General features: G+C 35.5%; 1 protein-coding gene across 1 annotated transcript in view; it reads right to left on the reverse strand.

Moving 5' to 3' along the window:
• Positions 1-2,984: 2,984 nt before the first annotated feature.
• LOC121391715 (cyclic nucleotide-gated cation channel beta-1-like) overlaps positions 2,985-14,933 on the reverse strand; it is a 38,206-nt gene continuing 26,257 nt past the window's right edge. Inside the window, exon 6 of the mRNA XM_041523248.1 lies at positions 2,985-3,242. Within this exon, the coding sequence (XP_041379182.1) occupies positions 2,985-3,242 (258 nt within the window). The remainder of the gene's footprint in view (positions 3,243-14,933) is intronic.

Below are 14,933 nucleotides of genomic sequence, written 5' to 3' on the forward strand. Positions count from 1 at the left end.
GGGAATTCTCAACACAACTCAGTAAGGGTTATGCATTGTTTATGTTGGTTACATTAAATGTAATTGTTCAAAGTAGTTCCAACACTTTCGAACCACTTAATATTAATCACAAGTAACGTGTACATTCTTTTAATATGGTTACTGTAATTGTTTGAAGTTCGACACTTCGAACCATTTAAAAGTCACATTTAATATATACTGCATTTAATATAGTTATCATAATTGTTCAGAGTTGTTAGCACTTTCAAACATCTAATAATTAATAAGTTATAGTTAATGTATACATGCATTTAAGTAATGTGTGCATACATTCAATATAGTTTTATGTTGTTTAATGACTGTTTCAGGAGGAGGGAAAATAAGATTCTCAAGAGGAGAATTCTCAACCTAACTCGGTAAGGGTTATGCACACTGCATTGTTTATGTGTTTAATGATTGTTTCAGGAAAAGAAGAAAGAAGAGAATCAACACAACTCAGTAAGGGAATGCATTGTACCGTAAGTACTTATTTATGACTATTTCAGGGAGAGGAGACTTTAAGACGGAGACGAAAAAACATACCAAGCTTGTAAGTAACCGTGTGAAACACCTTGTAAACAAGTGGTTGGCAAATGAAACATTACACACACTACATTGTTTGTGTTCCATATTTTTCAAACTCATATGACATTAATCACAAGTAATGCATACATTATTTAAATTGTAATAAAGTAATGTGATTCTTTTTGTTTCAGAAAAAAAAGAATACTGTGGAACTCCTTGATGATTTGAACATTGTGGCTAAAGGGAAATTATAAGTTTCCCAAACCAAAACTTGTACATGGTCATGTATTATTAGAGATTGAGGAGTACATACTAATAAAAGATGTGTTTTTGAAGATCTCACTCATCCAACATATGGATATCCTCTCGAGATACATAGCTTCGTCGCATGGCCAGTGAAAGACCTAAATTACTCCAGCAGAATTTGTTAAATAAGTTTTTCTGTTAGAAAAGGAAAGAACTGAAGATTATTTTTACTACTTCAAACAATTATAATAACTATAATGTAAACATTAATGTTTGAACCATGACTATAATTAATGTGTGTGAAGTGGCTATCAAACACGTGTTTTCCGTTTTTAATTAATTGTGATCCGTCTGTATGCACGAGGTCTTGCTTCTATTCTCTTGGTTCTATTCTGTTTCAAAGTTGTTCGACATTTAATATTAATCACAAGTGTACATTTAATATAGTTTATTGTAATTGTTCATTTTAAATGGTTTGAAAGTATTGAATGTGGGCTACTTCAAACAATTACAGTAACCATATTAAAAGTATGTACTCATATACTACAATTATTTTGAAGTTTTGAAGTTGTTCGAATGCATCGAACTGCTTCCAACTAGCACTACATAATTATAGTCTGTTTTGCCCCTGCTCCTAGTTCTACAAAGGTGTGGAGTTGTTCGACACTTTTTGAACCACTTATAAACTTTTCTGCATTATACTGAGTTCTCTATTAATCACAAGTAATGTGTACATACTATTAATTAATATGGTTACTGTAATTGTTGAAAGTTCGACACTTTCGAACCATTTAAAAATCACATTTAATAGTTATCGTAATTGGTCAGAGGACACAAAGAGAGCATTGTGGTGTTGAGCCATCTTCCTTAATAAAGTCAAAAGTAGGAGGAGTTTCCCAATCCATTTGACTAATTTGGCTCAATGGAGGATGTCCACTTTCGAACCACTTAATATTAATGTGGTTCGTACTTTGTAATGCATTCTACATTGGGAATAGAAGGATGGGAGGATAAGATCAAAATAATAGTAAGCTTATGTTAATGTAAAATGAACATACCTTTTGTTCAATTGAGTGAACAAAAGGTCATGTTCAATAACAAACTAATGCAATTTTGTTCAACTCAATTGTCATTACCACAGGTTATTGAACATGACCTTTTACAACAATAGCTAGCAAGTATGTACTTCACAGTAATTTATATACTAGTTGGAAGCGTTCGATGCATTCGAACAACTTCAAAATAATAGTAGTATATGTGGTACATACTTTTAATATGGTTACTTTGAAGTAGTTCGATACTTTCAAACCATTTAAAATGAACAATTACAATAACTATATTAAATGTATGTAACCTTTAATATTAAAATGTCGAACAACTTTGAAACAATTACAATAACTATATTAAATGCATGTAAACATTACATTTAATTCATTTTTACATTACCTAAGCTTCACTATTATTTTGAAGCTGTTCTTTGGGTTATTGTAATTGTATGTGATTTAATTATGTTAAATGTAAACATTACATTTGATTCATTTAAATAGTTCGAAGAGTTGAACAGTTCAGTTACAATAATGCAATTACATGTAATGTTTCGGTCGAATTCGAATGTCTAACAACTATGAACATTACGCTAACTATATTAAATGCACGTATACATTAAAGTGTGATTTTTAAATGGTATCGAACAATTACAGGAACCATATTAAAGTATGTACACATTACTTGTGATTATATTAAGTGGTTCGAAAAGTGTTGAACTACTTTTAATATAGTTATTTTACTACTTCGAACATTATAATAAACTAATTAAATGTGTAACATTACATATGATTTAAATAATTTACAATAAATGTGTGAACATTATATGAGGTACTCATATAAAAAAAATTTAACTGCATAATTTATAAGTGGTTCGAAAGTGTCGAACAACTTCAATCAATTAGAATAAACAATACAATAAACTCTATTTAAAGTTCACACATTTATTTAGTTATTTTTACTACTCAAACTAAATATTAGATAGCAAAAAATTACATTCAGTAGCTAATGAGTCCTCTCCAACACCTCCTCAAGATTTTTTTAATAATAGATTTTTATTTTATGGTACACTTTCAACCATTAGTTCTTCCTTAGTATTTGTGGTTGTAAGGAGTGCTATCAAGCAAGCCAAACACATGTTTTCCGTTTTTTTATGGATAGATCTGTCTGTGTGCATGAGGTCTTGAGTTCTCATTGTTTTGGTTCTGTTCTCTGGTTCTACTGAGTTCTCCATTGTCTTGGTTGTCTGGTTCTCTGGTTACACTGAGTCTCGACATCGTGTCTTGGTTCTCTGGTTCTGACTGAGCTTCTCCTTGTCTTCTTGGTTCTCTGGTTATACTGAGTTCTCCATTGTGTTTCTTGGTTCTCTGGTTATACTGAGTTCTATCGTGGTCTTGGTTCTCTGGTTTCTACTGAGTTCGTCTCCATTGCGTTGGTTCTCTGGTAATTTTTTTTTGAAGTGTTCGACACTTTTGAACCACTTATTAGTTGGTCACGTGCACTACATTATGTCTGCTCCTGCTCTATTTTCTCAAGAAGAAAACGCCAAAAGTTATGGAGGTGAAGTATTTGACCAAAATAAATATCACTGATGACCAAAGGAAGTTATGTTGCTCACTTCATTGAATCAATTACTCCAACGAATTTCTAAAGGGATCACGATTTTTGTAAGGCATTCTGCATGGCAGTAGTGTAGAAGGATTGGAAATTAGATCAAAGAAGCAATTTTATCATTACAGGATGGGGATTCCATCACCATCAAACATGCCATTAGGTGATCTACTACATGTTCTAGTTGGATCACTTCCTGAATCTAAAAATATAGAGGATTACCCCCCAATGTCACGATACCGAGAGATAGAGGACTGAAGTTACAATACAATAGGGTAGAAAAAATCTTTAACTCACTACATTATGTCTGCGCTGCTCCTGTTCCTATTTCTCACTTGCACTTGTCGCGAAAGTGATGTATGTCACAAATTTTGACACTTGCTGTTTTGCCCTTTTTCCATATTGCCAAAAAAAATTCTGTCCTGCGGACTGAGCCAAGCTTCATGGGCCATCGATACTTTCACCGACTTTCTTATCCAAGTTAGTGCGTGAACAAAGTATGTTATAATAGAAGCAAAAATGTTGAGATATTCTTGCAGTCTCAAGAGAGTACTAACAAGTTGCCGCAGGTTTTTGAGACAGCACTAATTGTAATCCAAACATTTCAAAGTAAATGATGTAGCCCTTTGTATACACAATTCTCTTGAGTGGTTTTGGAATGGCAAGAAAAAAAGAGACGAATAGAAGTTGGCGTACGGACAACTCATTTTAACATTGAAATTTATCCTGAAGCGTCTTGTAAACGTATACCAAGTATTTAAAAATATTTTAACTTCATAAAGTTTGAGTTTTTGATTATTATATATCATATATTCACTTGTCTGTACCACAGTTATGAACTGTTAGTGAGTATGTACTTTACAGTACATATTTAATATACGGAAGCAGGTTGCTTGCATTCCGAACAACTTCAAAATAGAAATAATAGTGAACTGTATGTAAATGTAAAAATATAATTAAATGTAATGTTGTACATTCAATTTAATATACTTATATTGTAATTGTTTTCGGAGTTTTTTCGAACATTTACATAAAGTGCAAAAAAAAAAAAAATAAAAACAAGTTACATTTATATAGTTTATTGTAATTGTTCATTTTCGATGGGTTGAAAGTATCGAACTACTTCAAATAACCATAGTAAAAATATTACACATATCCTACCTATTATTTTGAGTTTTGTTTTGAATGCATCGAACTGCTTCCAACTAGTCATTAACTATTTACTGTGAATTACACACATAACTAAAGGGTGTAGTTGCACGTGACCAACTACTATCATGTCTTGTCTCTCTGCTCCTAGTTTCTACAAAGGTTGTGGAGTGAAATGAACACTAAAGGAGATATTGTTACTCGGTTCATTCAATTTTTTAAAGTGATCATGGTGACCCTGAAATTCCTTACTATCTGGTTAATTGGTTAAGTACTTATATTAGTATATATTTGAATTTTGTACAATTTTACATTATGTACTTTTCTATTGGGTATTTTTATAGTCATGGCAATGTCGTCTGCTCCTAGTGAAACTACTCCTAGTTCTAAAAGAAGAAGAGTCCAAAAGGTTGTGGAGCGAAATATTTGACAATGTGATATCAAGCCAATGTTATCTCAAGCACTAAATAAAGAATTTATTAATAAATTGTATAAATTGTTGGAATTTATGGTGGGGGGGTGGAATCCCTGTTTCAAATGTGCAAACTACTACGAACAGTTCGATGTTACTCACTACTTGTTTTTTTATATTATGTACTTATATTATATTACTTATATTATTATATATTATATACTTATATTATATTATATTATATTATATATTCCTTTGTGATTATTTTTTAAACAATGTAGTGCAATGACCATGATACTTAAATGTATTGGCTTGTGTTCATGGATAGATATGATCATCAGTTTGTTCTTATTTTATTACATAACATATATCTCCTAACTAGCTATTATGTTGTAAGGTCATGTTCAGATCAACAGAGTAAATACTGACAATGAGGGCTTTTGGAATGCAAAGAAAAACAGTTGTCCTTTTGTGTTAAATGAGTCATCAGTCCAGTCAAGACCACCCTGCATATTAGTTGTTGTTCAATTTGTTCATGCAAACTTTTAATGAAGTCTCCAAGAGAGGTGGTAAGCATGTGACCCAGCTAGTCACATGCGGGCGCACCTTAATGCATGGTGGTTTTCGACTGGATGACTCATTTTAACAAAGTACAATAATGACCATTACCGTGTAAATACAAACCATTACATAGGATGCACATTGTTTAAATTATTTATACTTGCTAACACTCTGAACATGACGATAACTATAATTAAATGCACGCTAGATGTGATTTTGAACTGGTGTCGAAAGTGTCGACTTCAAACACAGAAACCAATTAACAGAAGTATGTACCAACGAACCGAGTAATGAAAGTATGTTACAAGTTCATTTCAAAACCATAAAAGTCCTTGAAAGTGCTTTATAAAAATTTTTGAGGAAGTATTGTAGCTGATCCAGAAGGAAGGCCTTGTAAGAAACCAATGTGTTTAAAAAAAAATTATAACTGCTAATATAACTATACAATACGGACAGAAAAAGTTTTATAGAGTGGTTTCCTGCGAGTTTAACTTTAACAGTAGCTGGACTCAAGCCATACTAAGATCTTCATGTGGTGAGTACATTGGTAATTCCCTAAACCTAAACCTTAAACCCCTAAAACCTACACCCATTTGAACCTGTCTACCAGTGAGGTCAGTGGACACTGAAAACTGTAAGCAATGACCCGTAAAAGTCTCCCAATACACTGAAGTCTTCACATTGTATAACAGAAGAGAGTCTATTAGATGCCCTTTTAACGAGTAACGTGGACCTTATCATGGCTTGACTTCATCTCATCAACGGCATTCGTCTGGGATTGGTACCTGTTCAACTGGGTTACCATCTTCAAGGATCAATTATTTCAGGTACATTCCACATAAGGGATTAGATATTTAAAATCATATGTTTGGCTTCCTCTGGATGGTATATCTGGCTGGTTTGCTAACCCCAGGACAGTTGACCCAGCCCTCCAATCATAAGTAAGCTTCTGATCTCTCCCAGTCTATTTTGGACGCACTGTTTCCATTTCTTGGTGAGACCCTTATCCAAATAAAGACCTGTCTTTAGAGATCTAGAAAGCATAGGTTGTTGGCGGGACATCTCTGTTGCAGAGTCACTGATAATGTTCCGTAACCAAGTCTAGACAACAATAGTTGCTGAAAGCCAACTCCACCCTCTGAAATAGTTTCTTGTGGTGGTGGGGACGACTCTCGTCTTTGACTCAAAATTCTCATGCCAAGCTTTTGTTTTTTTTATTTTTCCCCCCCCCCCCCCCCCCCAACCGTTTACAAAAATCAAACTCTCCATTTGTCCTCTACATATCAGTACACAACAGTGTACATACACATTTTGTTTTTTTTTTTGGGTTTTTTTGGCCCCTGATATGTATCTGGAGGAGCATCACAGTACCCATGCAGCTTTGCAAACCTGCTTTATTGTGTAACTACCAATTCTCCTCAGTATAGTACTAGAACTGAACACAGGTTCATGCTAATTCTTGCAAACCTGTTACGAGTACACTCCAGTCCCTCTAGTAAGTTCTGCTGCAAGAGGTTCATCCTATTCTAGTTTTGCCTCACACATGCCTTTAATAATAACTTAAATTGAACATTAACAGAGATTACGAACCCCAAGAGTCATAGAAACTTGGCATAGACGTCCAACTATGTTTTCTCTTTGTGGGTTCCAACGTGCTCCATACTATGTGCCAATGTCTGGTAGATCGAAGACCAGTTTGGTCATGTATGAAGTTCCAACAAACTCTGCACAGATCTTTTCGTGTCTCCTCTCCATGAGGATCACTCTTGCCTCCAAGGACAGATTTACGTAAAATTTATAAGCACTTGGGGGTATCAACATTGAATACATCCCAAATCGAGTACCTCCTTCTTCAATGTCAATCTGTTCCATCAGACTTCTAGAGATGGAACAAATGTTACGCATATTCAACCACCTCCTTCGGCCAATCTTAATTTAAACACGCGTTACAATTTGAAGGCAGCTGCAATCACGATCTTCACCGTAGGCAAATTCATCGACATAGATGAGTTGTTAGACTGATTGACAAAACTTGGAGCCTCATGCATATACGCTCCGATAATCTTTCAACTGTTGCGTTGAGCAAGAATTGACTAGAAGATACTCCCAAATGCTACTTGGGTAAAGCGGCAGCACCACAACATTTGGCTATGCTTAATGACATCACTACCATCAGAATACTCAATGCCTCGTTGATCTCTCTTCGCCATCGATATCATCAGAAATGCCTTCTCGATATCACAGCAAGTGCCCACCTTACTGAAGATCGAAACTCATCAAAAATGTCCATGCATGTTTTGTTGGGTCCAAATGGTTCGGACCGTATGCATCCAAATCGGTAGAGGAGAGACAGCTTTGGTCTTGCTGATGCTCGTAGACAATGCGAAGCGCTTGGTCGGTCTGCTTCTCCCCGTTGTATACCAGCATGATGTTGGAGATAGTGAACTTTACCAACATCTCATATTCCTGGTTTTGTCAACAACTTCTATATTCCTTGGGTCAATTGATCCTGTATGACAGCATTGTATGCTTAGGAGGGTTTTGTGGTCATGTTTTGAGTCACTTGAGAAGGCTAGTCATCGTCGTGTCTCAGGCATGTTATCTGCTTGTAACAGGAAGGCTGTGACTCCTTCCATGAAGGCAAACTTCAATACCTATACTAATTAATATAGACTGTTTATTGAACTCACTGTACAACGGAAGAGTCACTGTTACACAGACGCATTATGATTCCAGATCTTCAGAATGTCTTCAAACCTGCATCTAAGTCCTGATTCTCGGCATTGGCATAGTACTGTGAATCAAACGCTCAAAATATTAGTTGACACGATGTTGACAATAGTATCTTCTTGATGCTTAGTTTTCTTCTGCTAGACAGATAACACCCATCTAGCAAACTTACTTCGAATAGCTGTTGACCAGACTCGCCCTCTAATATGAATCCTGCCTGTGACAAGGTCCTCCAATAGATGTTGCAGACCGATAAGAATAGCAACCTCCAAGTTGGCACTGTCACAGTAGGAGTCTGGTCCTAGCCTAAACCATAAAGGTGTTCATATTGTTATCTTTCCTTCCTCTCTACAACCAGCTGTGGGCTTGATTGAACAATGACCACAAATTAGTTACCACAACCAATTATTGGGGTGATCTCTAAGCCTGCGCCACACTTGGGTAGTGCACCTCTAGAATTTCTCACATCATATGCTTGTCTTCTGCCATCCTCAGTGGCACCAAATGTCTTAATTGAAAAGTTTCTCTACACTCACATTCTTAACGTAATCCTAGACCGCCCCTTACTTTGTTACAAGGCTTACATATGACCTTTGGCTAGCCATTATCTAATATAGCGCCTCACCTTCATAGTTTTATGTGGTTCCTGAGGATTGTAGACTAATGTCCTTGGCTTGTGTGAAGTAACACTGGTGTCCTAGATGTTATTACAGGCATTGATACGGTAATGATTTGTTGTGGGAGGAAAGGTGTAATCTTGGTGAGTGTAGTGCTCGAAGTGGTGATCCTCGTTGAAGTGATGGTCCTTATGGGTACATATACCCATTAGGTGTCTTCCATTGCAATCGCAATACCGACCCACCCTTCATGCCTGAACGACAATCTCTGCTAATATGGTGCCGTTTCAGGGCAAACAAAACATCCCCTGCCTTCTTAAGGATCGTGCTTTCACTGGTCTCCCACATTTGTTACTGTCCTTACAAGTATTGGTATGAATGAGACTGGGCTACAATATAAACAGTTGGTCCTGATTCTCTAGTAAGCAGTACTGCCACAGTGGGGGATCTCTGCTCTGTCTCTTTGGCAATACGTTTGGGGTCTGTCGCTGCTCTTTCTCTGGCATCTATCTCTCCTGTTCCATGGACCGTCATCGCAAGTGTGTTGAGGTCCCATTCATCATTTTTAACATGTCTTACTGATGATCAAACGAAATTCTGAGGGAAGTTGGGTGGGCCAACAATTAGACAGGAAGACAACAAACTGCCATATGTCCTGCTGGCGGAATTTCCTAGGGACTGTTAGTCTCTCCCTCAGCTGAGATTCTACCAGGTCAAATAAAATGTCTCAGTCCTTTCAAATTGCTGCGCGATGAAACAGCATCGAGATTGGAGAAAAATATCCATATTGTTTGCTAATAATTTGCTGCTTATTCCCAAACCTTCTCTGAGGTGTCTACTTGCTTCGTCATAATTCGCAGACATCAGAGTTCAGACCCTGAGATTTGTTCGCAGCAGAATGACGCTCGGAGGACAGAGTTCAAATAATTAAAAAACTTACTTTCGACGTTCGAGAGTTCATTATTGCTGTGAATAGCTGAATCAAACAAGTTCCGAAAGGTAAATTCAAATTGGTTGACATCCCCATTGAATTTCTTCAAGTCTATCATTGGTAACTTAACCTTGGGTCCAGGTGATTGTGAGAGGTTGCGCTCATCTCTGTCTGTCTCAAGAAAGGGTCTATTCTTGTGGTGGGAGTGGAGTTCCTTCTTCCAACCGCGAGACCACTAAGTGATATTACGGTCACGTAAGATTCGGGTCCGAGAGTCAGCTTGTCTATGTTGATTATGGCCGAGGGAATCTGTCGCCTGAAGGAGTCCGCCTTGCTCGATTTCGTCTTCTAATTGTCTCGCCAAAATCGCATTCAAAATGTCTTCGTCAAGTTTCTTAAGGACTATCCAATTTCTTTGGAGAGAGTTAGGTGTTGTTTGACCCAATTTCGAGGAGTTAGGCTTCACCTGTCTAGTAGCGGGCCTCATATACCTGTGAGATGGTTTTTGTGACTGATCCCCGGGGACCAGCATGTATCCTCTTTCTTTCGACTAACCGCTTCTGTTTCAGCCATTGTGAATAACAGACTCTAACTTCTCAAGTATCCGTTTCGGCTGGACCATGTAATAGAGTTCAACACAAATTAGTTAGAGTTGTTCAGATTAGAAGAACCCTTTTTTTCTTTGAGAGGATTCACACATCAACAAATAGATATTCACAAAAGGAATTTTTGGCCAACGTGGTCTCTCTCAAGATCACGTGAATATATATATATTGATTACATGAATAATAATCAGTCACAATTGAATATTATAATCTCTTACAATAATTTCTATTCAGTGTACAAGGTATATAAGTTAAAGTTATGACAACAGGTCATTCTGAATGATGGTTACTCAAAGTCTAGGCTAATTTAATCCCGTGAGTGGAATGCAGGTGTGCTCCAAAAGTATATTTAGTCTAATAACTTTATTGACCTTGTAGAATAACATTATTGTGGTTGTCATATATAGCATTCATCGCTCATAATATTTATTTATTAGTGGTGTGGCGCTATAATCTTGCAGTGCGCCTAATTGGATATAGGTTGACTCATTTTATTCTATATGTGTGATAACTATATATAGATGTACTAGCTGTAGTTTGGAGATAGAAGCAGATATGGAACTAGTATGGTGGTGTTCAAAACATCGCAGCCAAGCTTCAATGGAATGGGTCACAGTATTAATAAATACTCTAAGAGACCAAAATTACCTTTCCTATTGGATGTTGTAAACACTACATGTAATCAACTCATAGTGACTGATGTTCAATATAGTAATGACGGTTTATCAGATGTTGTTAATGTATTCTTGAATACAAAGTAAGATTGGACAGTTTTTACATCTAAAGCTGTAGTTTATAGTGGAGATGGATGGAATGTTTTTCGAAGCTCAGGTCAAGTAGGCAATCCAGTTCAAAATTCGTAAAGGAGCTTATAAAACTTCAAATAGAGCTGTCTAAGTCTTCAGATGAATATGGTATAGAGATAGATAAAGTATCTCTTCAATTTTACTGTTTTTCTGTCAATGTCAATAATCAATGTCCTGAGTCAGCTATAAAAGTAGATGGGAGGATCAATTACTGGCAGTACAGCTACTACTGATACAGCAACTACTGGTAGCACACCTACTACTGGTGGCACAGAGAGTGATAAACCTGACACAGAAGGCCTTACTTTAACAGATAGATTTTCAATAGCAGGCAACTATTGGAGGTTTGTGGGTGTTTGCTGTAGCAATTGCTGGTGTTTTGTTACGGTATGGTTTGGTACTTAAAATGCTATATCAAGAAACGAAGACAGTTAATAAAACATGTGTGATTAATTATAATATCATACCCAAAAAACATGTGGCATATTGTTCAACATTATTATTTTGTTCTGTGGTTTGTGAGGTTAGAATAAATAATTCAATTATATCTTCACATTATATATTTTCAAAAGCATATTAAAAAAACAATTTTTTGCCATTTGAGAGAGATATTGTTAGTTAGATGGAGCAATTAGTTAGATGGAGGCAATTACTTTTCCAATGTTATTTGGTCAATTTCAACTCCATAATAGTCTGTGTAAGTACTACAATTTTAATTACGTGAGTTCCATTGGATACTGAAGTCATTTTAACAATAGGTCCAGTTCTTAAAAAAGACATTCCACAGAGTACCCCAACGTCTGATTTTGATCTTGTTTGAAACTGTCCAAGAAAAGTTCATTCACAAGAAACGACACACGATCTGAATTACCATCATTGCTGTGACCATTGTTTTTGATGTGCAACAAAACAGGATTTTCTGTTAATGCTAAATAAGTTTGATTGTTTCTCCACTATGTAGCCATACTGTACTGTCATTTGAATGCAGGCACTTCGAAACCTAGAGTACCAGTAAATATTCCATTTTCAGCTCCAAACTAAATGGTATCATAGTAGGATTAAGCAGAGGTTTGGTGTTGAGGTAGGTGTAGGGTTTGGTGTTGAGGTAGGTGTAGGGTGTGGTGGTTGGGTAGGTGTAACACAATTGTACAGTGCATTTCTAATGTTATTTGTCAATTTCAACTCCATAGTAGTCTGTGTAATCAGCTACAATATTATTGTATGAGTTCGCAATAGATAATGCTATTATTACCAATAGGTCCAGTACTTAAAAATACGTTCCACAGGTGACCCAATTAGATTTTGATCTTGTTCGAAATTGTCAAGAAAAAACTCCATTCACTTGATTGACACACGATCTGAATTGCCATCATTACTGTAGACTGCGTTCGTTATTCATTTCATTGAACAAGGTCTCTTCCGTTGTTAAACTAAGTACGATCGTTTCTCCACTATGTAACATCCACTGTTCTGGTCATTTGATGCAGCACTTCGGAACATACGAGTACCCGAGGTTGTTCCATATTCTGCTTTTTATCTATTGTCAGTGCACTACAGTTGCAGTGCAGTTGTAGAAATGTCACAAACGACTATGAGAGGACAGCTTAAACATTGTCAAATGCGAGTGGGTCTTGCGACGCGGTTACACGGATTATATAAACGACTAGAAGGCCACACCCATAATCAATATCCCAACTTCGAATGCTCAACTGGATTTTAGTACGACTTAGACATACTTTTGTCTACAACTACCAAATTATCTAATTGAATATAATACGATAAAACAATTAACCTGATATTAGAATAGAAGAAAGAAGTTTTTAAATATTACTCTAATATATCTGAGCAGATTGTGATTAGAAAAAACATAGCTCATTAATAAACTAGTTTTAATGCCAGGTAAATACACTAAATATATATATATATATAATGTATGTATGTATGTGTATGTATGTATGTATGCAATGTACATATGTAGGTGTGTATGTGTGTGTCAGTGTGTGTAATATATAAATATGACTTTCTATATTTAATCAATATATCCATTGTTAAATGCACACATGGTAACTCTTACATTGTGTTCATATAAGCCTATGATATATGATATATATTATAAACAATTAGGTTTACTCAATATGAATTATACATATACATTGAGGTTAAAAAATAGAATTCTATTTAAGAGTACAAAGTACAGAGTTAGGATTATGGAAACAGGTTATAACTGAATAATGTTTAGTCTATATTTCCTGTATAGAGTGTAAATATAGTTAACTCTGTTAACTTTGTAGGATACATGTTATTTATTGATTACAATCTGTTTCAAAAAGTCATATAGTTGTTTTAGGTGGTTTGTCATCAAAATTGCTATGTAGAATATGTAATATATATGTTATTGAATTTCTTATCATGGTTCAACAATTGAACCTTGAATAGAAATTCCATAGTAAGCAAGGTAGATGATAATTCATTTTCCTATGTTAGTGAACCTTATTCCATTCTTTTCATAGTATAGAGTTGATGGATAACAAAAACCCAAAAAACTAGCTCATGAATGGTCCCGATTAAACCGTTTATATTAAAAACACTATGTAAACATTGTGATACTCCCTCACCTTCCAATTGGCTAAAAGCGTTCGTACGCTTCTAGACCCTTCTCCTCCGATCAGCTTATCTAAAAGGAGGAGGGGCTAGCTCACTAGACTACATTCTTATAATCTATTTATTCATCTAGTGACTGTGGTTTACAAGCAGCTGCTATAACAAATAGTAGTACAGTCAAAAGTATCAAATTATATAATTAATTAATTATAATTAATCATACCATTTTATAATATCATAGAAATTTTATATTATTTCATAGGATACTTGTTCAATATTATATTTTTATTTTGGTTGTGAGTTTATATTTTTATCAAAGTGGTAATCAACTACCAAACTTTTACTCTGAATACCTTCCATTGCTGTTAAAAATATAATTTCTATTCAAGTGTACAAGGTATATAGTAAGGTTATGACAAAAGGTCATTTCTGAATGATATTTTCTCAGAAAGACCAGTAGCATCCTACGTCAAACGGAGGAGGGAGGGAGTAGTTAGTCCCGTGAGTGGAGTACAGGGGTACAATTCCCAAAAGTATGTCAGTGTAATAACTGTCTTGACTTTATAGGACATATGTTAATCTAGTAGTCGCCACTCTGGCCTTCAGTGCTTTTATAACTTATTTATTTGTAGTGGTGAACAACTACATCTTGCAGTGTGCCTAATGGATTATGAGGTTGACTGTCTTATTCTATATGTGATAAACTATATGGATGTACTAGCGTAGGTTGGAGATTAGAGCAGAACATGGAACTAGTACTGGTGGTGTTGAAAAATATCGCAGCCAAGCTTCAGGTGGAGTCACAGTATTAATAAATACTCTAAGAGACAAATATACCTTCTCAGTGGAAGTTATAAAACATACATGTATCAATCATTTACAGTGACTGATGTTCAATATAGTAATGATGGTTATCAGATGTTGTTAATATATTTTTAAATACAAGTAAGATTGGACAGTTTACATCTATAAGCTGTTAGTTAAATAGTGGAGAAGGGATGGAATGTTTTTCAAAAGCTCAGGTCAAGTAGGCAATCAGTTCCACTTCATAAAGGAGTTATAAAGCTACAAATACAA

The sequence above is a fragment of the Gigantopelta aegis genome, unplaced genomic scaffold (assembly GCF_016097555.1).
Source record: "Gigantopelta aegis isolate Gae_Host unplaced genomic scaffold, Gae_host_genome ctg2871_pilon_pilon, whole genome shotgun sequence".
NCBI classification, from domain to species: domain Eukaryota; kingdom Metazoa; phylum Mollusca; class Gastropoda; order Neomphalida; family Peltospiridae; genus Gigantopelta; species Gigantopelta aegis.